The following is a 27988-nucleotide window of genomic DNA, read 5'->3' on the forward strand; positions in this document are numbered from 1 at the left end:
AAAGTTTTTTTTTGTTGTTGTTTTTTAGGAAAAGGTTGATCTCTTAAAAGGAAAAAGTTGCAATGTTTTGAGAAAAAGTGGTACTCTGGCGAGTAAGATTCCAGTTGAGTCCACAATGTTTACTCTGAAATTTCTTTATGGCTTTTCAAGCAGACTTGTTGTAGCCTGCAAGTTGTAAGACTATCTCAACTGTCTTTGGGCGCCTGGTCGCCTGGCCAATCACAGGCCACATACAGTATAGACAAACAACCATTCACATTCATACCTATGGACAATTTGGAGTCGCCAATTAACCTAGCATGTTTTTGGAATGTGGGAGGAAACCGGAGTACCCGGAAGGAACATGCAAACTCCACACCTGATCTCCTGACTGTGTGGCCAACATGCTAACCACATGGTCACCGTTCCATCCAAAAAGTTAGAATGTTATAGATGTCAGTGTATTAAAATAGAGAGAGAAAGCTCTCATCTTGGAAGTCACAATCTTGGGTTACTGGTTTAAAGTTGTTGGTCTCACAAGGTACACAAAAATACAGTAGTTATTGAGGAACTAATGAACAACTAATGAGGAAATCACAAGTAACTAATGATAAACTAATGATTTGAGTAGTTACTAAGGAACTAAGAAACAAATTCAGAGTAGTTACTGAGGAACTAATGAACAACTAATGAGAAACTAATGTTTTGAGTAGTTACTGAAGAACTAAGGCACAAATTCAGAGTAGTTACAGATGAACTAATGAAAAACTAATGAGATACTTGGAGTAGTTACTGAATAACTAATGAAAGACTGACTAGAGTAGTTACTGAAGAACTAAGGCACAAATTCAGAGTAGTTACTGAGGAACTAATGAACAACTAATGAGAAACTGATTTGAGTAGTTACTGAATAACTAATGAAAGACTATTGAGTAGAGTAGTTACTGAAGAACTAAGGCACAAATTCAGAGTCGTTACTGAGGAACTAATGAACAACTAATGAGAAACTAATGATTTGAGTAGTTACTGAGGAACTCGGACACAAATTCAGAGTAGTTACTGAGGAATTAATCAACAATTAATGAGAAACTGAGTATAGTAGTTACTGAAGAACTAAGGCACAAATTCAGAGTAGTTACTGAGGAATTAATCAACAATTAATGAGAAACTGAGTATAGTAGTTACTGAAGAACTAAGGCACGAATTCAGAGTAGTTACCGAGGAACTAATGAGAAACTTAGAGTAGCTACTGAATAACTAATGAAAGACTGAGTAGAGTAGTTACTGAAGAACTAAGGCACAAATTCAGAGTAGTTACTGAGGAATTGGTCAACAATTAATGAGAAACTAATGAGTATAGTAGTTACTGAAGAACTAAGGCACAAATTCAGAGTAGTTACCGAGGAACTAATGAAAAACTAATGAGAAACTTAGAGTAGTTACTGAATAACTAATGAAAGACTGAGTAGAGCAGTTGCTGAAGAACTAAGGCACAAATTCAGAGTAGTTACTGAAGAATTAATCAACAATTAATGAGAAACTAATGAGTAGAGTAGTTACTGAAGAACTAAGGCACAAATTCATAGTAGTTACCGAGGAACTAATGAAAAACTAATGAGAAACTTGGAGTAGTTACTGAATAACTAATGAAAGACTAATGAGTAGAGTAGTTACTGAGAACTAAGACATACATTTAGAGTAGTTACTGAGGAACTATTGAAGAACTGATGTAGCTCAAATGGCTAAAACACATCAATGTAAAGTAGTTACAGAGGAACTACTGTAATCATGCGTATCTTATTAAGTGTTACCAAACTGGGTTACAAGCAAAAAGTTGTTCTAAAAATGTATTTTTTCAAAGTCATATTAAAGGTATAATATGCGGAAAAAAGCATATAAATGTAAAAATGTAAAAGTATTGAATACCATAAATTTGACTTTAAACCTGTCAAAATTTTCCTTGTAGATTTATGACTTTATTCTCATAAAACGATGACTCTTTCTCACCATAGTACCACTTCATTCCTCTAAGATTGCGACTTTGTCCTCACAATATTACTTTTACTTTATTCATCATCACCCTGCTCACTCTGAAATGACCAAAGGCTTTTTTTCTTTTCTTTCAACCCAGAAGACTCTTTGAAGATTTCACTTTCACTGTGATAGCTTTTTTTGTTCCAGATTATCTCCCCCCCACACCCGCTCTTCTACTCGGAAAGGTCTCTACTTGATGTCATTTTACTACAGAGCTTTGTCTACCTTCAATGAGTCGCTTGCATGTCATTATCAGGAGGGATATACAATAAAGTACGTAGTGTATGACTACTTTGACATGGGCATGTTGCAGGCTACGCCGCCCCTCGTAAGATATTCTGCACTTTCACCTTGTATCCTCGTCACGACTGTTAGCGGATAATGACCAATCCTTTGTCTTGCGCCGACTTGCTGTTTTTGCATCGAGAAATGTCTACTTTATCGGAATGAGACGTGACCATATGAGGATATTAGTAAAGATGTGTCCACGTGGCGTTAGATATGTCGGTGTGGCGTTCAACAAACCCCAATAAGTCAACTTCATAGGCAGTTGGACTTCTTATTGGTTGTTTAGCAAAAAAAAAAAAAAAACAATGTTTGGATCCATGTTGCCACTTTCCTTCATCTGCATTTCTCTACCAGATTTGTGCAATTTTGCCACCTAATGTACTGTAGTTCCATTACGATTATTTTGTTTGTTGAAGGAAGAACTGTATGTTGATCACCAAATTGTTGCTTTGTACTGCTTTTCTTTAAAAAAAAAAAAAAAAGGCATATGCAATATGAGTTTGTCCACAGTTTGTGTTGTGTTGTATACAAGCGTACAATATGTTGAATATGTACTGTATGTGAGAGTGTACTAGAGTGTACTGTACAGGTGTGCAGTACATATATTATTGCACATTAAAGAGAGGTAAGACAGTTCAACAATTGGTGGTTTAAGAGTTGCGTAAGAGTATTAGGGCCACACTGGAAAGAAAAAAAAATTATAAGGAAAAAATCGTCATGCCACAAGAATTCATTTTCAGTGAAACTTACACGATAGGGCGAATTACATATGTCGCTTGGCAGAATGAAAGTTTGCGCGTCATGCAGCCTTGTGACGCCAAATTTTTCATCGCTTTTGCACAGACCAGGACCATCCAGCAGGAGTTTCATTGATGGACCAATGAGCAGACAGGATGCTAATCAATATGTACGACTTGCCGTGTCAGATTTACAGCTATCTGACATTTCTAAAAAATAATCTAGAGCTATAAAGAAGGCGGAATTGGAACTCGTTGATGCCGGGGTGTCCATAGCGGGTAAGTTTATCAATTACATGGACAATTTTTGTAAGTTTATCGCCAAATATTAGCAAGGTCCGTAAGACCAATGAAATGAACACATCACTCACTGGTTAGCTGCTCGTAGTCACTTGTCGCCGCCTGTGTTGCTGCGTGTTGGCGATGAGTCTAGCCAAACGCAGTCATTCGTGTGTGGCGGCCATAAGTGGACGAACACATCAAGTCACAACTTTTCCACAGTGGCCACTTAAGGTGATGTCATTACATAGTCAACACCTTAGTTGTAGTATTATTACTTCTACATTTATTACTACTCACATGAAAAGCAGATTCAATTCAACAGAAGAAACAATGGAGGCAAACCAGTTCAACAAAATTTAAAAAGGTTAAAAAAAATCCTTAATTTTTTGTCTCTGGTCAAGTAAATGTGTAAGTAATGGCTTGTTTTGGTTAAGTTAACTACTTATGTCAAAGTGGGCCAGCCAATGTGAGGGATATCGACCTAAATGGTTGGTGAAATGAGGATAAATGACACATTTCACTGTACAATAAAACAGTAATGTTAGGATTTGTTAACACAATTTCATAGTGTTATGAAAAGGAAGTTTGAAACCTCAGTGTGAGACTGAAGTCGTATTACAAGAAAAAGTTGTTGGCATAGAGAAGTCAGACTTTGAGGAAAAAGTCTACAAAAATGAAATTGTGGAAGAAGAAAAAAACAACGTTGCAGTCTTGCCACGCAATGTTCAACAAGTGCATGTCAAGATTTGCCACCTAAAGCAATATTACACTATAAAGCTACATATTTGCAATTGTGATATTACAATAACGTTCTTCGGGAAAAAAAAATTTATTGTAAAGTGTACAATTTTATTCTTGCAAAATTACAATTGTTTTTCCCTTTAGCATTAGTCACATGACAACGTGACTGTGTTCTCCACCCAATTTATTTACGCATTTCAGTGTGGCCCTAAGACTAAACAAACAAAGGCCATAGTCATATGTTGTTATTGGGCTTCTTTCTCAAGTGTTATACGTTATGGACAAACATTTTTTTTCATTAATTCATTTGAATGACCTTGGATCCTCTTCTGGATGAATGAACGAATATCCCCTCTTCTAAATTTTAGAAGGTGTTCCCAGAAATGCTGTTTAGGTAAAAAAAAAAAAAAAGTCACACATCCTGATACTTTTGATCATAGAGTGCATGTAGAGTAAGTTGTCTTTGTGTTTTATTTTCTCCATACCAGAAAGTCCTGAGAAAGAGTCACTATTGAATTTTTTTGGGAAAAAAATATACATAGTTTGTCATGTTCTAATAACTTTGTAACCATGTATGTTTATTCGTATTTGGTTTCCATGCAAAATGTCGTTTCATGCGGCACATTTAATGTTTTATTATTTCAAATAAAAAAAACATAAAAGAAATTACAAAGCTTGATTTTTATGATTTATTTATGGATCCGACATTTGGATTTGTCACCAACTTGCTGCCTATATGGTGGAGCCATGTGCACATAAGCGTTCCTACATAATTAAAATTGCATTGATAGCAAAAACCAAATTGTGCAAGATACATTGTAACCAGTACAATTAAAAGAAAAACAAACAATCGTGAAGTCCATGTTTAGCTTCTCCAAGCCTGGTTGTGACCTTTACAAGTCATGACGTTACGGCGTTAATATTCTGATCACCATCAGGTCTCAGTACTCAGTCCCCACCCAGATTTCGCAGGCGTTCCCCGTCCATCCATCCCAGCACTCACAAGTGCCACAGTTGCACAGTCCGTTCCCTGAAAGGAGGGGGAAGAAGTCAGTGTTGATTAAGTAACTTATTGCATCCATCCATCCATTTTCTATACGCTTATCCTCAGTGTTGTGAGTATGCTGGAGCCTATCCCAGCTGCCTTCGTGCGAGATAGGCGGGGTACACCCTGGACTGGTCGCCAGCCAATCACAGGGCACATATATACAAACAACCATTCACACTCACATTCATACCTATGGACAATTTGGAGTCACCAATTAACCTAGCATGTTTTTGGAATGAGGGAGGAAACCGGAGTACCCGAAGAAATGACTGTGTGGCATACATGCTAACCACTCATACACCGTGCGGCTCTAAATTCATTGCAATAAAGTAATTTAAAAAGTTTGAGATACATTTCATCCAGGGGGAGAATAAGGGCAATCAGATAACGGTGTGCTGCAGCAAAGTGGAAATTATAAAGTACAGTTCTGCAACATGCAGAGCAAAGGCACGACAACACTGGAAACTAACGTTAGTATGTGTTCTCAGATTTGATCCAAGAGGAGAATGAGGGCAGTGAGACAACAGAACGCTGCAACAAGAAACATATGATACTGCAGCGTCCAGAAATTCACGCTAAAATTTTAGATAAAATTTTATCCAAGAGGAGACTGAGGGCAGTGGAAAAAAAGTAGGGCGGCGTGCAAAAAGAGAATGTCAAATATACATAATAATGCAGCATACAGAGATAAGACAAATCAACAGGGAAAGATGCTTTAAGCATCTGTCCTCACGTTTTATGCAAGGCTGAGATTACGGGGTATAATACTGTATTAACAGACCCAGCTAAAATTAGCATGTGTCATTTCCAGCCGTGTATGCTCTAATGTTACAATGACAACCACTCTGCCAATGGATAAAGGGAACAGGAGCTGAGCTGAGTAGGTATCGTGCAGTGGAAAAGTGATAGCTGGTGCTCACCTGTGCATACGAGATCGTCGTGTTTGTCACACTCTCTGTCATCACACTCACAGTACTCCCCGGTTACCCACCATTCTTTGGGGGAGCAGATGCACTGCCCACAGTGACAGGAACCTGTAATACAATTTCATTTATTATAGTTTTATTATTTTATAATTTATTTCTATTCATGTATTTATTTTAGTTATTTTTAATCAATCTAAATTTTTGTTTTACCTTTGCCACTGCAGAGGACGCCGTCCGAAGTCTCACACTGCTCCTTGCTCTGAGCGTCGCTCATGTCACATGACCTGGGGTAGCGACACAGCTTGCCGAACCAGCCCTCCTGGCAAATGCAGCGTCCGCATGAACAGTAACCGTGACCTGGCAGCGGAGGGTGAAAACGCAACTCAGTGTTTTGATTTTTCTTTTGTTTTTTTTTATAGCATCACAAAAGTTTCTTCATGGTTTAGAGTCAGCATACGCCAGCCTTTGGCCTGTGGACGCATACACTGTATGTAATTGTACATGTGTGTACCTCCGCAGACCTCTCCAGAGAGGTCCTCACACTGGCGGTCATCACACTCGCAGTTCTTGCCGTGAACTCGACTGTCCCCAGGTGGGTGACAGGTACACTGTCCACACTGGCACTGACCTACAAAGACACAGGGACAAGGTGTTCTCACATCTTGGTCGTCTTTTTATTATTGACTCTAGAGTGTGGGCAAAGAGGCATTTCATTTTGTTGTTTAGTTTTGTAATTTTCCCCACCCATAAATAATATAAGGAGAAATATGTTCAAGGGCTAAACTGTGGAGATTTGAAGTCCTTACCAACTACACAGGCAATGATTCGATTCAGGGGGGTCACATACCACTAACAATTTCGGACTTATGAAAGTACATATGAAAGCGTACCCTCCTGACTATAAGGGGATGTTGAGGACACATATTTATGGAATTTTATTATAAAATCAGCCAAAATTTACATCCTAAGTATTTTGAAATGGAACATGACCCTAAATAAGTACAGTGCAACTTATGTGTGCAGCTTCTTGCTAAACAGGCGAGATCATTTCAAACGTGTAATGCCGTTACGCCATCTTCGTTTCATATATCCGCTGTGGATTTTAATCAAACAAATGAGGCTGCAAACTTGCCAAGTTGTTGTTTTTCTCAGACATTTTTTCATATGCACTTTTCTGATGTGTGATATGCCCACTTGCTGACGCCGACCGTGTTTTGATTTTGACCATCTTGCTTTCTGAGTCATTAAATAAATTAAGGTACTGTTGTTGCACACCTACCATGTTTATTTGTTTAGTTGAGTGTTTTAGCCTTTTTTATTTTAGGTTGAGAAAGGCGCAAATGAGATCTGTTTACTTGTAGGCATCCACATTAGCTGTTCTCTAAAACAATAACAATGACATTCAGTGATTAGTCAACTATGGACAAAATCTAAGTAAACCTCACTATGTAGAAGTCCACCAATTATACATACATATATCAGGTGTAGAGCTTATCTGACTCACTCTCACCTCTTCAGGAACTAAGTGGTATTACAAGACCAATGGTACTAATAAACATTGTTGTAGCATTACATTTAGTGACTTCTGATTTAGAAAGTTTTACTCTGAAACTCAGTAAACTGAATTTGGAAAATGTGCATGCAAAGTCTAATTTTTGCCGTAGATCACAGCACCATCTGTGCAAGGGACTGAGTTACCATGACAACCCCTGATGTCATAACACCCCTTGCCTTATTGATTCTGTATGGCCGTCAAAGTCTCCACACCTGGAGTGCCTGTTTGCGCATGTGTTTGTGTTTGTGTGTGTGTGAGACAGACGATGGTTTCACTTGTCACACTGCTCTCTGATAAAGTCACATCAAGAGAGACAATTTTGGCTATGTTTTCATGGCTACGCCTCCAGATGCACGTTGAAAATTGTCGCTGCTGGTTTGAGAGCGTAGCAAATTAAATTGTGCAATTTTGGAGCATGAAGGCACAAGCTCTGTTACTAGGGCAGCGTTGTGCACCATCCTGGAAGAAAAGAGGGAATACAGATTGAAGAAGAGAATGTGTAGCAGTTCAAGATTTTAGTTGGGTTCAGTTCTATTGACGTTTTTCTGTTTGTATTGTTATTAACATGGAGGGGTAGGATTTAATAAGCTTTGCTTCTTCCTACTCCTTTTGGACATGTGGAACTGTGAACTGATTATGTGATGCATTCAATTGTAATCTGATGCATGTTCAAATGAAACAAAACCATTACCATTACCATTACCAAACGTCAAGGGGATTGGATTGGCCGATTTTGATTATACCGCCGTAGTACTGCTGACAAATGGCGTTGCTTGTTCTGTGGTATCAGAAATGGGATATTTAGCCATGTGGTTGTCAGTGTCAAGATCTCTTGGATCAGATTTTGTGACAAATGGTGTCAAAAGTGCGATCTACAGATGGGTGGGCCAATTTCTGGTATGTGGAGATAATGGATTACCACTAGTTGTCTTAGTTCTGAGTCAAATAGTGTCAGAAGTGGAAGACAGAGATGGTCGATGCACAAGGATGGTTGAAGTGGGGTATGGGCTGGACTCAAAAATGGGGTTGTAGTGGATGTAGGGTACAAGTGACTTTGGAGATCTGTAAAATTAAAATGATTGGCCAATGACTGACCACCGGGGAGGGAAAAGAACATGATGTATCGGAGTTGAAGGTGCGTCGTTGGCAAGCGACAGATGTGGCTTTTCAGTTGGGTCATCCGTAGCATCCACGGTGTGGTGGGACCTTTAAACCTTTTTCCAGAGTATTAGAACTTCATAGACACAACAATGGTGTCTGTAGGATCGTTTTCTACAAGATAATCAGTAGTTTGAAGGAAACAGTAAACTTTTGGAGAATCTTTCGGAAAACTATGCCGTTTCCAACTGGCACTTTTACGGTTAAAATCCACGTAACAGGAGATGGGCAACATAATCCTGTGTTACTACAACCTTACACTCAATGTTTCTGGAGGCTGACGTCCTTGAGGGATACCCATCGTCAGGGTTCCATGGCAAACGGTGTCAGAAGCGGGATGTTTAGTTGTAAACAATATTTCCAGAGCCTTGGTTCAGTGTACATGATGTCAACTAGATAAACCTGCGTTCACATCACAGTTGAGGCTACTAATGTTTGGAATTGCATGAGAAACGTGTGTCAGAAGTGGGACACTTAGCTGTGATGTCATCCATGGCTTGCACATTCATCCTGGAGTCATCCTGAACTTTGTTAAAACCCATCCCAGGCAAGCTGTCTAAACGCCAACCCCAATAATAAGTCAGTCAGTCAGTGACCTTCAGTGTAGTCCCAAAGTGAGTGTAGCAGAGCCCGATGGAGTTCAGTCAAGTGGGAAGTCATCGGGATGACACATACTGTAAGAGGCAAGGCGCAGAGGAAAATCACATCTCAAAATGTCAGTCATAGTCTGGCTTTTTGTTTCGCATCACCTCACTAAATAAGCTGCAACTGTTCCGCCTTTAACTCTGACCTTCTTTGGTGTTATCAAATGCCATCTGCGACTATTCCGCGCATTGACATCCTCTACTGAGGAATCCCGATGATGAAAGCAGGTGTTTCCTTCAGGAAATACCACAGGGAAAAAACTGCTTTCGTGAGGAACAGAGGGGAAAATCCTTCAAGCTGCTGGTTCACATTTCAGGGCTTTTCTACGCTCAAGCTACCATCTGTGGCGTTCATTCATGCCCAGGCCATTTTCTCCATCTTGTTCCTCTCCTGCATGGCTTCCCTCATCTTGCCACTGAAGCTGACGTGATTGCAATAAAGTCCAGCCTTCAACAAGACCCGTGGAGAAAACAGTGCATATAATCACGGCTGATCTTAAAAAAAGGGAACCTTCTGTTTCTTGACTGAATTGAAGCTGTCAATGAATTACCAGCACCATAAGAGCTAAAAGCAATGCCATTTTACATAGCAGGACTCTTTGGATTCTCTTTCATGATTCTAACAAAAACCTGTATTGTTCTGTTGCCGGCAGGAAGCATTTAAAGGTATACCGCTGGAGGTATTGAAGTTAATTAACTCTTCTGTCACATTAATCTGTGCTGTTTTATTATGTTTAATAGGAGGATGGTATTAACACATAACCAAAACAAAAGCTAAAATGGCATGCAGATATCCAACACGGCCAAGTAAATCTAATTTGGGTCAACACATTCATGGCTAATCCCTGTCCTGTATCAGTCTTGATTTTGTTATTCAAATCCATGCATTGTTCACTGATAAATTAAAGACAATACCACAGTATTGTGGTTTTGGTTCATTAAATATAAGAACCTCTTTGGAAGAGCTAATAATGTACAATATTTTTATGTACAAGCTGTTTATGTGAAGAAAGGCGTTATGAAAGGGGCTGCTAATACATTATTGTACAGTATTCTGACAAAAAACATGTCTCATGGGCACTAGGCCTGAGAGATAATTAATTAATTAATCACACAATAAATGAAAATTAATTCCTCGTCTCTCATCTCCAAACAGGCAGGAAGAGAGTTCACTCTGTGCATTGGTTTCAGCACATTGGCACATTTGAACAGCGTGAAGAGAGTGAGCCCTTTTATCAGTTTTATTGTCTCTGTCTCAGCGGGTGGAGGCGGGGTCACTAGCATACACACAGAGTGCAGAAAAATTAAACGTAGTAGAAATTAAATGAGTAGTTTGCAAGATATTGTCATGTATATTTGTCATACTTTTCATTGTACTTTTGCTATGGTAAAATTCCATCTCGACTCATTCTCGTAGACCCAATCCTCGTTGTATCACCTCGTGAACTGAATGTCTCATGACACCCCTGTGTATACTGTGATATCAATATTGTTTTTTTTTCTTCCATATGCCAGCTTTTAGAACTAGACTATACTACACTAATAGAACAAGGTTCTAACAGAGATATTGTACAGTTTATGTCAGAGATGTTGACTTAAGTCATGCAACTTGGACTTGAGTCAGACTCGAATCATAATTTTGATGACTTGGTACATGGCTATATCATCAAAGACTTGCAACCCGACAATGACTCAAGTCATCAACCAGGCTGATAACTTCAAAATTCAAAAGCCCACTCTCAACAGGCCCACTCTACACCCTGGCTTTTTAATGCATGACACTATGTAGGGAGGGGAAAGAGGAAGGATGATAAATACAATTAATTAAAATAATAAATGAAAATAAAGGAAATAGAAGTGGAAAACACTGTACTTGGGATAGCAGCGACAATAGGGAAGTAGTAAGACTCAAATACGTATATAGTGGCACCAGGATGTGTCAACATCCTAACAAATTACAAGGTGTTTGGTAAATAATTAACAGTGTTTATAACTTGTAGGGACTCAAAAATTTAAAGTCTACGTATGTCTTCAGACTTAACTCGACCTACCTTGTGTTGACTTGAGAGTTGAATTGGAATTGTACGTCTTTGCTTGAGACTTGCAAAACACTGACTTTTTCCTACCTTTAGTATGTGTGCTTTGAGTAGCACACCATTTGTCATGTCAACAAATGAGCACCGTGAGACCCTATAACAAGTCACATTGTTCCGGTGACCATTGTGTGCTTGTATGGAACATTTGCTACATCATCACTTCCTGCTACATGCAGGATGGAAACAAAAAAAGTTAGTGTACCCGGTTTTTCTTTCCAGTACAAAACATTCTACAATCGATGTGTTTCCTTTGTGTGTTTGTGTTGTCACTTTTAATTCACTATCACCCATCAAACAGGCTCCAGAGTCCATGAGAAGGAGCGAGCTGCGTCTTTTCCCAATGTAACAACTATCGAATTTGGATGTATATATCGACCTTTTAATGGTCAGAAGCTGGGGGGGAGATGCTTCCTGTGTCCAGCAGGGCCGCTAATGAATCATGCAGTGTGTCATAAATCTCCAAACAACCAGTTGAATGGTCCACCTTGAGGAAAACGATAACACTCCCTTCTGATTGAGAGGTATTCATTTTTCAACATGTTTATTATTATAGAATCCATTCAAAATAAGCACTAGAAATGGTCCATTTTACACACAGAGACAACGTGAGAGAGGAGTGCAGGTGGTAACCATGGCAACAGGAGCAAAAAAAAAAGGATTTACCTCGTCCAAAGCAGGGCAGTCTGGACGTTCCCCGGCACTTCTTCACGCTACTCTCCAGAGACATTGAACAGGAGAGAGGATGCTCGCACTTCTTTCCGGCCCATCCCTCCTTGCAGTCGCATCTGCCACAATGACACTGACCCCGACCTGAAGGTGAGCAAGAAAAGAGTGTTTCATACAGGAAAGTGGACACAAGAACTATGTAGAAGTGAGAAAATTAGTCAGTATAAAATGTAATACCTAGCCAACACATGTTAACATAAGCAGTCAGCATGGGTGTGTAGCTCTGCTAGCATATTCTACATTTAGCATTTAGCACACATTAACGGTGGAAGTGTTTTCATTTTAAGGTCCCCAGTTTGGCAAAAGAAAAATCTGTCATCACACCATCTTGTTTTCTCCTCTTTTGAGAGAATAGGCCGTCTAATTTTGGCTATTGAAGTTTCGGGTATGAAGCAAAAAACACCTTCATACAGCCTTTGACCCACCCATAGCTAGATGAACCTACCTTGTGTGTATAGCCGCCAATTCAGAGGAAATATAGCACATCCTAAATTAAAGCTCCTCCAAATATACAGCAGTTATATTGGTATGTTTGATTTTTCGTTTTTCTTCAACAAATAAGCTAACCTTGCATGATGTTGTTAAAATGTGAGTGTAATTTTAAATCTAGCTAACATAGCTACGTGAGTGTTGCTAACATTTGTGTCATACTGTTCCACTCCTTAATGTTACGTTAATGTATGTGATTTTTATTCAAGACCAGCATACTTATCTTTTTTTTAAAATCTTTTTAGTCCTATTTTATGCTTTTAGTCTTTAGCTTTTAACTCCAGTGTTTCCTCAGGGGGGGTCCTCCACACTGGGGGCTGTGTCGGGTCTGCTGAGGGGGTGCCATCCTTGGGTCTCTTCGACCCGGCCGGCTGGGGGTTCCTCCCTTTAATGTGGGGGTCCGCCCTTCTGTCGGAGGTGGTCCCCCGATGGCACGGAGGTGAGAGTGAGTGGCGGTTCCTTGATCCTAGTGCCATGCCATGTCTCCCTACTGTGTGTGATTGTGTGTGTGTGTGTCTAGTATGGAGAGTGGGAGGGAGGGGCTTTCTTAGTAATTGTTTTTCCTTTTAATTGTGGTAATTGTTTTTAATTCTGTAAAGCACTTTGTCTTGCATGTCTTTGCAGGAAAAATGCTCTACAAATAAAGTTGATTTGATTTGATTTACCAGCATGAAAACACAACATATGGTGGTATGCTGGTCTATGCTGGTCTATGCTGGTAGCTAGTCTATGCTGTTTTTTTTCAGCAGGGAAGGTAAATTGTCCGGCGGACAAATATCATTCACTTCAAACAAATCTCACAAAATATAATTGCGACTAACATTTCAAATTTTCTAACAGGAAATAAATCATGACAACTTACAAAAAACAAAGTGCTCAAGAACATTTACTACTTTACAAAACTAGGACTGCGCCCATATTCTGTAATGCGGTCAGACTATAGCTTATACTTCACCTTCAAACCCTCTTTTAACAGAAACACACACACACACATTATCCGCTCAAAATTACTGTCTTTCCTGCCAATAAATCATAAATCAAATTTTAGCTACCTCAATTTTTGTTACCTTTTTATTATTGCATTAACTTTGACAGCTCTTCTAGAAGAGAGAGGCGTGGCTCATTAGCATTAAAGGTACAGACACATAAAACCGCCTTTTCTCCGTTGGGCTTACTAAAATCACTTCCAAATGATGAGATTTCCTTCAAATAGTTGAAAAACACATATATGGCATCTTTTCACTTTTTAAACTCACCCGAGCAGAAGTCGTCGGTGTACCGGTCATACGTGGAATGGCAGTTCCTCTCGTCACACTCGCAGGTATCTCCGTGAATATCCCCCCAATCGCCGGAAGGATCGACATCGTAACAGCTACATTCCCCGCACACACATGTGCCTAACACACATACACACTGTAGAATTGCACAACTGCCTCCAACGGAATTGTTTTGAACCTCACTTTGTGCATCAATGCATGCATTTAGCCCCCAGCAATGCACAGCTGCTAGCAGTGTGACAGCACCCTAAATAGACTACCAAGAAGATCATAATGACATCATATGAAATAGAATTACTTCCCCCTGAGTAATAATACTAAATTGAAATAATATACTACTTTATCTTTTAACTTGATTGGAAACACCAGCTTTACAGATGCCAGGTCTGCTTAGCAGCCAAAGGTAATGCAATTGTCTAATTTTGCCTATTTGTTAAATTGTTTTATAGGTAAGTTGTCATTTCAGTTTAAACATTGCAGGCGTAAAATGTATAGCTCCAATTATCATGTGAGATCAATAAATACGTTTAGCAAAAAGTTAAGATGAAGCTGACTAAACTGAAATGAAATCAGCACTGTAATTGCTTTATGCCTTCAAAGCAAAGTACGAACAGACCTCGGTTACTGCATATCTTGCCGTCTGGAGATGTACATCTCCGCTTGCTTTCCCACGGGCTGATGTCACACTGGAATTCACATTTGTCTCCATGCCAACCAGCAGCACAGTAACAGTTTCCACAGTAACACTGGCCGTGGCCTGGAAGCACAGTACAGTGTGCAACAGCTTCATCAGGTCAGTCCTGGTCCGGGGCTCTACGTTCATCATCATTTTAAGATGCCACCTACCTCCACACACCTCACCGGTGTCCTCGTCCAGACACTCGCTGTCGTCACATTCGCAAAAACGTCCCGTCACCAGGCCTTTGTTGTCCTTGTTGGCACACATGCAGTTGCCACAGTGGCAAGTCCCTTAAAGAAACAAAGACACTCAAAACTATGTGTTTTTTGTAATATGGTTCTTGGGATGTAGGAAGAGAGATGACACTGGGTGTTAGACTTGGGAATATTGACTACTTGGGAAAAAGATCGAGTTATGCGTGCATTTGTTGCTTCAATTCAATGGATGGTTTCACGAAGAAGTGTCTCTAAAAAGTGCAAAGTGCAAAATTTGTAATAATCGAAGGGCCTTCCTCTGCAGCTTGTCTAGTTGTGTAAGTACTGTGGTGCCTGCTCCACTCCAAACAGGAGAAGCATACCCCATATGTGGTCGTATGTATGCCTTATACATAGTGATTTGTGCTCGGAGAGGGAGGAGGTTTTTCGTACATCCCAGGATGTATAATCTCCTAGCAGTTTTCTTAACAAGCCCTTTGATGCAAGGAATCCATGTTAAGGTGTTGGTAATGATGACCCCAAGGAGAGTAATGCTTTTCATTGGCATCAACTTCATTTTCAGGAAACGGAGAGGATGGTGATTCTGCTCTCATTTCCTGATGATGATCACCTCCTCAGTTTTTTCTGGCATTGAAAGTGATGCTCCGGTCAGAAGCCCATTTTTCAATGGCATCCATGTATCGCTGCAGTTACGATACGTCCCTGAGTTGTGGATTTTTAATATGAAGAGTTGAATCATCTGCAAACAGGTGGAGGTTGTTCTCTAAGTGTGAAGCTAGGTCATCGATATAAATCAGGAAGAGTAATGGACCAAGTACACTCCCTTGAGGTACACCAGCGGATAGAGGTAAAGCTGAAGAAGTAAATCCATCTAGAACAACACAATGTTGCCTGTCAGTTAAGAGAGATGTGATCCAGCCATGTAGGTCTCTTTGAATGCCAAATGGCACACGGGCAGAAGGTCTTTATGTCAAGAGAAATCAGAAACAGCTTGGCAAGTTTTGGAGCAAGCTCATGCGCACATTGTTTAAGTACAGTTGCTGGGATCTCATCTGGGCCTTTGGCCTTAGAAATGTCAAGGGAATGGCATTTTCTCAGAATGTTTGAATTTCAAGCTACAGAGGGAATCACTAGTTTTTAGTGCGAAGTTCAGGGGACACTTGGTAATGTCATCAAGCTGAGCATTAGCAGCAAAGGTGTAGTTTGGCAGCTCGCCCTTGTCTTTTGACCATCACTTATTAGTGGAGGAACAGCAGATGATCTATTACTGTTGGTAACAGTTTCCAGCACTGCTTGAGTTTCTACGAGTACGTTGGCATTCTGATTTTCCTTCTGCCACTTTTTATAGGGCGCCTCATTTCTTTGAACTGCTACATGGCCCTCATCATTGAACCACGGTTTGTCAGAGTACCGGTGCATAGTTGTTTATGAAAGGTATGAAGAAGTCCATGGCATCACCGATGTTATTCTTCATACAGGACCATGCTGCATTGACACTTGGCCCTTTTGAGAGAATGGTCCACTCAGCATCAGCCAGATATGAAAGCAATCCACCCCTTTGCGCTTGTTAGCTTTGCTCAAGATTGAAAGTGTGTAATTAGCTACAGAGGAAACAACACAGTGATCAGATGAAGCGAGAGGAGCTCTGACAGTGATAACATGGCTGTCTGGAGACGTGGTGAGGAAGAGATCCAGTTTGGAGCTGCTACCATCTTTCCCTATTCTAGTAGTGTAGGGTTTACAAGTTAGTGGAGGCTATTGAGTAAAGCAAACATAAATATCAGTTTGCGCTTCCAAGCCAAATTTCATGGTGTGCATTCAAATCCCCAAGTACAATGACTTCTGACTTTGGGTGGTGCTCTTGGATAATGTCAGTGTTCTCTGATATTATGATTCATGTATATGATTCATGCTTGGAAGATGTAGTTTCAGGCTAATCATTTCATGCTGTGGATGCAAATTGTATATTAACCAAGCTACAGCGATATTATTATTGTAGCAGCTAACATGAAAAACTATTTTTATCTCGCAGACTAACAGTGTACAGTATTTTTTCATGCTACAAAAATATTGTGAGAACTTGCTTGGTTGTTCATGAAATCAATATTCCATTAAGAACGCAATTATAAAGGTTCATCTAACAACAGAAGATAACAAATGTAAATCAATTTATGCTCACTAATTGTTCGCCATCAGTACTGTATCTCATTATTAAACGTAATTAATGATGAATAATGTATGTGTAATGTAAGTGAATATGGTGTGTGCGTTACCACACCTCTGTTGGAGCACACCACCCCCTGTGGGTTTTTACACAGCTCCCTGCTCTTCTTCCCGGTTAGGTTACATTCCTCTTGGAACTGGCAGGCTTCTCCAAACCAGCCGTCATCACACTCGCACTTGCCACAGTCGCAGTAGCCACGATCTAAAGGGAAACACAACATGCTGCATGCTGTTTATTCACGCTGTGATTAAAAATGACAAAGTCTAGGATACATATTACTGTGTTATTGTACCGAGAAAATGGTGGGTCCTGAACTATACATTACTTACTATACATCACTGTTAAGGATGTTTTTTAGATTTACCTTTGTTTTTCCCAGACAAAATGTGCCTTTAGAATACTGCTTTGATGGAATGAACTGGAAAATACAATGGGACCATAGTTTCATTCCTTACCTAATCCCATTGAAAAGGAATTAGGATAACATAAGATTGGCTACGGGCTGCACGGTGTTCGAGTGGTTAGTGTGCAGCAAGGACACCTGGCTTCGATTCCCCGCTCGTACATCTCTGTGTGGAGTCTGTTCTCCCTGTGCATGCGTGGGTTTTCTCCGGGTAGTCCGGTTTCCTCCCACATTCCCAAAACATGCTAGGTTAATTGGTGACTCCAAATTGTCCATAGGTATGAATGTGAGTGTGAATGGTTCTTTGTCTATATGTGCCCTGTGATTGGCTGGCCACCAGTCCTGGGTGTACCCCACATCTCGCCTGAAGACAGCTGGGATAGGCTCCAGCATGCCAGCGACTGTCTTGAGGATAAGCAGTATAGAAAGTGGAAGATTTTTGCTACAGAGGCAAGGAAAAACCTTATCTGAGAACTAAAAGTTTGGAGAATAAATTACAAGAAAACTATATGAAAACAATATGAGGAAGACGACGGAGGCAAGGAAAAGCTCAAAAGCTCAGACAATGTATCAGCATCACTTGTGACTATGACCCTCAATAACTGGCCTGGAGGTTTCACAGTACAATCCAGAAAAATCCTCATTGTTTGAACTCTGTTGTTTTTCTGGCCAGAGGTCCCGAGGTTCTGAGCCTTCCTGCCAAAGAGCCAGTCAGGATCCTACCCAAGGGGCATTGTGTCAGCAGTGGTTCACATCAAACATCTCCACATGCACATGGAGCATTACATAAGAGCTGCTGCAGTTTGCAATAAGCACACTTTCCACTATAGTAACATACTTGAGAGAACATTCAGTTACTGAATAGTTTGTTACTTCAAATCCACATTAGAATGTGTTTTCACTGACATATACGGTATGTCTGTCTGCTGAGTCACCCAATGATTGGGTGTGGACTGCCAGGAGAAAAATGCCACTCAAGTCTTGACAGTGCATGAATATCTTGTCTGTTTTGAAACATAATCAGTAAAAGGAAGGTTGTCAGGGTGATACATATAAATATTTATTTTTTTAACACAGACCAGCGTCTCATATTGATTATTTGATTTATAATTTTTTTTTATCTGGCTGACTTGCTGCTCTGCTCTCATTCTAACACCCACAAGGACCGGAGAGCGAGAACTGGTAATTAGTCACCAAGATGTGTGATGGAGTCGATTAACTGGCAATTTATAAAGTGCTGTGCAAAAGTAATGGGCCACCGCTTGCAATGTTGTTAAAATTGCTTTTTTAACAACAGTGATTTTGTAAAACAGTAAACGATAGTCATATGTGTCCTACTTTCCTTGCTTACACTGAGTCTCGGGTATTTCTCTTAAGACAGTTTTTCCTTGCTTCCAGTACCTAAGTTCTGAATGCTTCTAGACACATACTCCATAATCTTGGTTCTGCTAGAGGTCTTTTCATCAGAAGGAGCTGTTTCCCAAGTCCTTGCTCTCGTTAATTTTATATAATGCACGAGGCAATGTATACTTGTCGACACACTCCATAGTCTCTGCTCTGTTCAAGGTGTCTTCTTTGCCTCTGCCACCAAAGTTCTTTCTTTCTTTCTTGTTGATTTTCTTCAACGTATGAGGTAATGTATTTCCATGGACAGAGTTCTGTTCTCAGTTCTGTCAGAGGTGTCTTCTCTATAAGGAATTTTTCCTTGCATCTGTCACAAAAGCGGTTGCACATGTTAGTTTTCTTAATGTAGAAGGTAATGTATAATATAGACACACTCCATAGTCCTGGTTCTGTTCAAGATATCTTCATACAAAGGAGTATGTGAAACTATTACTTATAACATTGTTTGTTGATAGAAAGGTTTTGATGGCCAAAGTTTTAGTTGAGGATTCCATTATTTCCTATGGGATAATAAATTATTCGAATTTCATTGTGGCCAAAAGTGGCAGTGAACCACCAAATCCTAGTTTCAATTTATCAAAATTGCACATTTCAACACCTAAAAAAAGGACAGAAGAAGAAGATTTTTACCCTCACGAACAAAGTATGCAGTGTACATGGTTTATTGAAATGTAAGTCGGCAACTACTTTTAAAATATGCATTACCATCACCTACTGGACTGGGGTGCATGCTATGATTGATACTATGATACCTTCTCATTGTAGTTGGGTTAGGATAATGTGAAAATGTTTTTTGTATCACTAGAGCTCACTTTTAATATAGTGGTTTATTTGAACTCCTGTTGTGTAATAATACACTCACCAGCTTGGAGACTAAAAGTTGGAAAATAAATAAAAAGGAACAGACTTCACATGGCTTTTCACTGGAAGGAGGAGGAAGAATGGGAGGAGGTTTTAAAAGGCAGTGCCACGTTGAGCCTGAACAGCATAAAGTTATTACAAAAACATGTCAAACTGACTCAGTTGTTTGGCTTTGCCTCTCTGTCTGTTACAGTGCAAACATTTTTAAACAATTTGCATCCAGTGATTTTCTGGAGCTGTTATTTCATCAAAATGGGACAGAGAGATGTGGAAAAGGATAGACAATGGAAAACAAAGACAAGACACTTTTGTACATTTGGACAGCAGATACTGGTCAAGGCCAGCATCATAATACAGCAGCTTGAGCAAGGTTTCATAGGGTTTGGTAGGATTTAGTACCAACAGTGTAAAAAGTAATTACATTTTTTTACCTAATACGTGTGGACAATTATCTCCCCAACAAATAATGGCAATAAAAATAATGAACGGAGTGGCGAAAGAAATGGGCAGTGCCATGCCCACTCACCAAGCTACAGTAAAAAAAAAGTCTTTTAAGGTGGGCTGGCTGTCAGAGTGTGTGGGAACAGAAGAAGAGTTGAATCGGGGTGAATTATTTTTTTTTTTCAAATGAGAAAGTGCTGCTCTGAACCAGTTTTCTGAGTTAAAAGTGTGGAATGAATGTGTGGCTTAATCGTGAATGTGGTACTAGCATGCTTTTATTTTGATAGCCAGACACACCAAATACTGGATGTGTTGACGATGAGTTTGGAAAAAAGGATTTTCATATATCAATTCATTTTCTACCACTTATCCTCACAAGTGTCACGAGGGTCTTGGGGCCTATCCCAGCTGTCTTCGGGCAAGAGGCGGGGTACACCTTGGACTGGTTGCCAGCCAATCACAGAGCACATATAGACAAACAACCATTCACACTCACATTCATACCTGTGGACAATTTGGAGTCACCAATTAACCTAGCATGTTTTTAACTAGTGGTTGCTGTTTGCATTGAAATGTGCCTGACACTTTGAAAATCCTCCCTGTGACGTTTTGATGGTCTGTGCACACTGTTCACACTGCGCCAAACTGAAAGTGAAACCTCCGCTGGTGCGCCGCCACTCCCATCTCGGCGCAGCTTGGTCTACCAAATTACCAAATTGGCTGCACACAGTGGTGCGCTGGGCCAAATTACCACTGTGTGGTGTGTGCCACACTCCGCTACACTGCACCACTTTACACTGTGCCACGAAATTAGAGGCCTTAGTGTTATCCTAATCCTGTTTTGTATTGTTCTGAAGATCCAAAAACACAGCACTACAAACAAGTGCAATGGAGTGGTGGTTGCAGCATTTAAAATAAGATCAAGATAGTCGCATTACATGTGTAAAAGGGTGACTAAAAATAACATACTATTTCTGTGTGTGACTGAAACCATACATGTCCCTATATACATACCTCCATCTCTGTTTTATATAGAATAACAAATAACACCGGGGGCACTTCATTCTAAAGAAACAGGGGAGTGGAAAAAAAGGATCGTATAGAGTTTCACTTGAATGGACTTTTGAGAGCGAAAGCAATGAAACGAGCACTGGAACAAAAACTCTGCCTTGAAAGTACAATGCACTGAAAGGGCACACTGTGTATTCAGAGACATAAAATGTGTTTGTTAGTGTTTAAAACAATAACAAAACAAAATTAATGAAACTGCTTTTCATTTGTATATCCAATATACTGTATACAATATACTGTATGTCCTATGTGCACCTGGTGTTTCCTGCTGTGTGAGTGTGACGCCATGAAAATGAGCCTCATCCTTTGCATGTTTGTGTGTGTCTGTAGGTGTGAAGCACCATCCCTCTCAGACGCCATCCAGTGCACCGCTGAGTGAAACCCCATTATCAAGCCGACAAGCCGGGCCTCGTCGTTCCAGCCTGCTGAACCATAATGAGCTTCTCGCAGCCAGACAGCCAGCTTGTCTGCACAAATAAATCACTCCAGCCATCACGTGCACCCTCCCGCCTACTGCTAACCTGCGCCTCTTATTCATATCTCTATTAGACCTGTTCAACCCTGGGTGCAGGTAATTACAGGAGACACCCAATATATTTGCATCATAAACATGCTGGCAGATTTTCACGCAACTCTTGAGGTCCAGTCAAAAGTTTTGACCCACTATCCCATGTGATTCAGTGACAAGGTGTCTCAAAATATTTGACAGGAACTGAAATACAAACATCTAATTAGTTTTGTTGCAGAATTTTTATATTCAGCATTCACAATATTGAACTTTTTTTGTTGTTTACACATAGAGCGTGGTCCAACATCAATAATGAGACACACTTATAATTTCAGTACTAACCACTTATGTAGAAAATGTTTAGCTGCATGCTTTGAATGGGAAAAATAGTAGCGCCATCCGGTGGACAAATAGAACAGTTTAAGGTCAGCAGTCCAAATTGAAAGGAAGGAGTGGTGCTAGTTTCAGATTGATGTGGGATCAAAAATTTAATTTTCAATATGGCAGTTTTTGCCACGAGAAACACATTTTTAGGCTAATTTAACCAATATTCACTCAACGCAGCCAGACAATATCCAGAGGATCCTTAAGAGGTTATGCAACATTTATGCGGCATGCTAACAGTACACAAGCGTTATATTGAATGCAGTGTGCGTCTCCATGCAATAAAATATAATATTCCACCTATATGTGCAACATAAACATACTGACTTATTAAATTAAGAAAAGCCCTTTTAACACAATATGGATTTTTCAACATTTTTCAACTTTACAGCTGTCACGATACCTTATATATAAATATATACCAAAACTTGTATGTCATTGTATGCGCTCTTTGTACGCACCATTACATTTTTTTTCATTGTGTGTGGCACAGACCCAGTCATGGCACTCGCAGCGAGGACCATAGAATTTTCCTGGATCTGACGCCTGGCAGAGGCACACGCCGCAGTCACACTTGCCCCTCCCGCTGCAGATGTTCCCGTCGGGCGTCCGGCAGCGGCGCAGGGATGACTCGGCCGACAATCGACACACGCCTGCTACCTGGCTATTAAAAAAAAAAAAAGGAAAATAGAACAGAAAGGGTAAGTCAAAGGCCAAATGTGCACCCTCATGTGTTGCATTCATCTTGTATTGAGCTGCTGACATTTATCCTCATTTTATTATTTTAATGCGTTCACGTGCATACTAGCCGCATTTTGGACCTACAGGAAGTAAAGATTGTCGTTTACGCCTTTTAATTTATTCATCTACCTGAGTCAAGTTTATTTACTGTATTATGCCTTAATCACAAAAGAATCCCAACAACAAGCTGGCAACAACTTACATTTATATTTAACTGATATTTAACAGTTTAGCATACCCCTGCATTGTTTAGCAGGTAATTAAGTAAACAAAAGATGAATTATATCACATATGTGGCCCCTGTATACTTACATGTTTCTGTATTCAGCCCTCAATTGAACAGAAAAAAATATAGTACATGTGACATAATGTGACAATTTATCACTATAAACTATACAGGCAAAGAACTGCGATAAATGGCTACTACAGGAAGTGACAATGGAAATTAGACAACAACTTTGCCGCTACCACCCAAAGCTTCCACTCTTCTGGGAAGGAATGCTGCAAGATTTTGGAGTGTGTCTGTGGGAAAGTCGGCTATCAGGACCACGAGACTCCCATCTACCCAGGATTGAGGTCAGTGTTCTAAAGCTATAAATAAATACTGTAGTACTATGGCAGCTTAAAAACGGGGTAGCACACCTGTGGTTTAGTCTATTATTTAGTTTATGCCTTTATGGGCCATACATTGTACAAGTTAAGCTGGAAGAGAAAAAAGGCTTTACCCAATATGTTCCCACAAGATATACAAAATGTCTTGATATGAAGAAAAAATTAAATTCAAGGGAAAACTAGCTCTTGATTGATTAATTAAATCCAACCTTTTAGAGTAGGCTATGTTTGTACGTGTCTTATGAGTCAAGTATTGTAATTACAGTCTTGTTCTCCTTCAGTTGCCAAGACTACACCTCCGTGCACTTTGTTTTTAACAGGGCATAACCTTGATGAATGAATGGATGACTGACTCATACCCACTGTAGCTTTCACATTGTTAAGCCTGTTTACTAAAAACGCCTTTGAAAAACATTTTGCTCCTTCCTGCAACTAATGCATGTGTGGGTTTGCCAATAAATAAACTGTACTGTATATTGTACAACTTAAGAGCACCTGCACAATCTTCGAGGAGGATACTATTTTTGTACTATTTTATATAGAGGTAGTTGGGTTGGAAGTGTTTGTCCAAACTCCTTGATGCAGTAATCTTGTTTTACCAGAACATTAATAAACTGCTGGTATACACAACTCACCATTTTTATTTCAAAATGCATTTATATCTAGTCTTTTCACATTATTAATTGAAAACCTGGACGTAAAGCAGGTTTGCCCGCCTCTGCTGGACCCCTCCAGCTGCATCTGCTGCCTTCTGAACTCCACTCTGTCTTTTCTGCCCGGTGAGGAGACAAAATGCCGGCCTTTGTCCGTCAGCTTGGCACCACTGCTGAAATCAGTGTGCACAACGCGCGTCACAAAGCTCACTCGTCACGGTCCATACGAGCTCATTGAACAGCTGAATTAGAGAAGTGCTGAGACTGATGTGCACCCACCACTGAGTCAGAAGTGGTTGGAGGTGGAGGGCACACACGTCACACGTCATTCGTTGTCAACCAAAGTTCCTCCTGCACTAAAAGTACTACATAGTATCTGCATGCTCCCAAATCCGTAATGAGGCGGTACTCATCCCCAAATTATGCCCACATTTGCAAGTACAGCGGGTTGAGATTGGGGCTTTGTAGCCGCTGCTTGACAGAAGATCACATCACAAGTCTCAAACTCACCACACCCTGCCAAGTGCTCAAAAGATATACAGTAGTATAGAATAGTGCTAGTAGAAATGTATGCACCTTACTTTATGTATGTATATACTTTATTATAAACAACTAAATGGTCACTTTTATCACAGCCAGATAGAGGTGACGGGTAGTGACGTAATGAGAAGCTCAAGTGGTGTCCCACCTGGTTATAGGGGTGGAGGTAGGGGTACGACGAAAGGGAAGGGCTAAGTGCTGGTATTGGGATTAAGTCTAAGAATACAGTGTTGGAACTGACCACTGCTTTTGGCGTGTTAAAGGTTGGCAACAAAATGTAAAAAGCGCATCAGATTCTACGTGCGTCTATCGGAACATTACATACAAGACGTTGCACAGTATTAAATGCAAACACTTGACTCGGGCGACTGAGGTAAAGTATAAGGGAACTGTGATTAGGTTTTAGGCAGATATACAAGCATGACACCATCACAATAGTTGACTCGGTTGTAACTCTACCACATTTTTGCCTCATTTTAGTGCCACTAGATCAGTGGTGTTCACACTCCGCCCACAGGACCATTTTTTTAATTGTGCCTGTAGCACATTCTAAAAATATTATTTACTAACAAATTTGGGGGAAAAAAATCCATTCATCCATCCATTTTCTGTACCGCTTATCCTCACTAAGGTCGCGGATACACTGGAGCCTACCCCAGTTATCTTTGGGCGAGAGGCGGGGTACACCCTGAACTGGTCACCAGCCAATAGCAGGGCACATATAAACAAACCATATGACAATACCTATGACAATTTAGAGTTGCCAATTAACCTAGCATGTTTTTGGAATGTGGGAGGAAACTGGAGTACCTGGATAAAACCCACGCATGCACAGGGAGAACAAGCAAAGAATCAAACCCATGTCCTGACTGTGTGGACAACACAAAATAGAATAACATGTTTTTGAACATGATTGATTCTTATGAACAGATTTCTCGAATCAACTACAAGAAGTTCTTTGCAGCTCTAAATGATCACGATCAAGTAGGGCACTAAAACTTGCATTACTTATACCGGACAGTATCGTTCCTGCATTGCATGTCCCAAAACTTGCCAGGAAATACTGCACCCTATGCACCCTCTGCACCCTCTCAGCCCAGTATAAACATGAAAAACAGTCTGAAGTTGTGAAGAAACTCACCCCGCCGACTGTAACAATGTGTCCTCCGCGCAAGAGAGCAGAATTAGAACCAGTGGCACTAGCACGGGCTGCACCCAAACTTCAGTGTGCATGTTTAAATCCCACAGTATCCTGGAGTTAAAGTAGCTTGAAGGAATTTGCCCCGAAGGGAGACACTTGCAGAAGGAGGAAGGAGGAAGAAACTGAAAGGTGGAGAGAGAAAAAGCAGCAGGAAAAAGTTCTAGAGGGGAAAACTGCCAAAATGAAAAGTTCACTCACCAGTTGTAATGAGAAGCAGACTGTTGTTGCTAGGATTTTTTTTTTCTTTTTCCAGATGATTCTTTTTTTTTTAATGGAGTCCAAACCTGCCACGAGTTCCACATGGCTATGGAATGATATGAGGCAGTTATCATTACTTTCTTGTCATTTTAAGTTGAAGAGTGAAAACCGAAATAGAGGACTTATGTAGTTGTTTCGAATATTATTTTTGAGATACAACACAATTGTATTGTAATTGTAACAGACTCACTGTATACTACAGTAGAGATTTGGACCTCACTTTACACTCATGTACTCATATGCTCATGTACACTAAGATTGTTTACATATTTATGTCTTCTTAGTATGTTTTTATACTACTTGTACAAAGTGTGCCTTTTAATATTTGAGTCACCTATAGCTATGTGAAAAACACAATAACAATGTACATAAAGATTCTTGATTTATGAAAATAGTGTCAAATGACGTTAAGCAAAACTCTACAGATTTCCCCTAAGGCCAAGCAATCCTTATTTGGACTTTATTGTAGACACCCTTAGGCCCCTGTAGGCTCTGTGAGAGACTTGCTAATGTACTATAATAACAAACCATCCATCCATTTTTTATACCGCTTATCCTCATGAGTGTCATGGGTATGATGGAGCCTATCCCAGCTGTCTTCGGGTGAGAGGCGGGGCACACCCTGGACTGGTCGCTCCGCAGTACCCAGAGAAAACCCACGCACACAGGGGGAGAACATGCAAACTCTGAGCTGGGAATCGAACCCTGGTCTCCTAGTTGTGTGGCCTACTTGTTAATCACTTGTCCACCATGCAGCCGATAATAATAAACCATCTTTCATAAATGTTGTATGTTCCTCAGAGGACTTCAACTGTAAAAAACATATCCAAAACACCTTCATAAATAATTAGCTCCTGATTCGCATGTTGGTAGAAGAATAATGCATTATTCACCGATAAACTAAGGAAATTGGTGAAAAATGCTCGACCTTGATTTGTGAACAATAAATAAATGCACTTAGAATTGCGTCAAAAATTCAGGAGCTCCTCTTCGGGCAAGGCCTACCTGTCATTAAGATTTAATCGGATAGGGTTAACAACAACGTCAGGTTTGGTTTATGACATTTTTCATGCATCCAGTCATATTAACCGAAATTCCTGTAGATTTGCAATACTACCATGAGGGCCTATTAAAAAAATCTGTCTAGGGAATACTACTGGGTTAGTAAATGTGTTTCTTAATGTCAGCATTATATGGAAGTATGCCAGTCTTACTAACAAGACTTACATTTGACTCTAAAACTAGCTTCTGTTACACCGTTCATAACCAGTCTTAAATTGAAGTCTGGGAGCAAATAATACATCTTACCCAGAAATAATGCACATGCAAACCTTATTTGGCAAATCCTGGCCTTTTAGCATCAACAATGACAGTTCTATGTTGTTCCTCTCCAGTTCGAGGTCCAAGATGATGTGTGTATGTCAAATCATTGGCATTCCTGGGATGCTTAAGCCGTCCTTTGAGTGCAATTGCTTTCACATGTGCTTGCTTAACATCTGAGATATCCCGACTTTATTTGTTCTCCACTCAACTTGGCCAGAATCCAACGCTGCCTCTGCTGTATCTTGTGAGTTTAAAATATGACCAGATATCTCATTGGAGAAAAGCTAGAGCAGGGCATGTGTGTATTACTATCAACATCAAATCATTTTTAATTACTTTCCACCATACATATATTTTTTAAAATGAAAATAAATTTATATTTTAATGAAAATATGGCCTGCAAGTATGGAAAATAAGGCATTTTGGTCAAATTGTATTATTTTCAGTACGCATACCAGTGAATAATAAATGAAATACATAGAAAACATTT

General features: G+C 40.0%; 1 protein-coding gene and 2 long non-coding RNA genes across 3 annotated transcripts; 2 read left to right on the top strand and 1 right to left on the bottom strand.

The window, feature by feature from the left end:
- LOC144901503 (uncharacterized) lies at positions 1-4727 on the top strand. The gene is made up of 2 exons (XR_013629534.1): positions 1-708; positions 820-4727. It is a non-coding gene; the product is annotated as an uncharacterized LOC144901503 (long non-coding RNA).
- On the bottom strand, positions 4728-26030 carry itgbl1 (integrin, beta-like 1). Its single transcript, XM_058081696.2, has 11 exons — positions 25858-26030; positions 22632-22834; positions 17153-17299; positions 14827-14949; positions 14597-14737; positions 13960-14100; positions 12152-12298; positions 6547-6663; positions 6246-6392; positions 6030-6143; positions 4728-5091 (listed from the first exon to the last, which is right to left on the bottom strand). The coding sequence occupies exons 1-11, from the start codon at positions 25947-25949 to the stop codon at positions 5003-5005; spliced, it is 1461 nt and encodes a 486-aa protein (XP_057937679.2). The 5' UTR covers positions 25950-26030; the 3' UTR covers positions 4728-5002.
- LOC131135605 (uncharacterized) lies at positions 11440-23102 on the top strand. Its single transcript, XR_013629535.1, has 5 exons — positions 11440-11680; positions 11787-12009; positions 12087-12304; positions 21609-21849; positions 22664-23102. It is a non-coding gene; the product is annotated as an uncharacterized LOC131135605 (long non-coding RNA).
- Positions 26031-27988: the final 1958 nt, after the last annotated feature.

The sequence above is a fragment of the Doryrhamphus excisus genome, linkage group LG12 (genome assembly GCF_037039965.1).
Source record: "Doryrhamphus excisus strain RoL-2023G ecotype Guam linkage group LG12, RoL_Dexc_Guam_v1.1, whole genome shotgun sequence".
NCBI classification, from domain to species: domain Eukaryota; kingdom Metazoa; phylum Chordata; class Actinopteri; order Syngnathiformes; family Syngnathidae; genus Doryrhamphus; species Doryrhamphus excisus.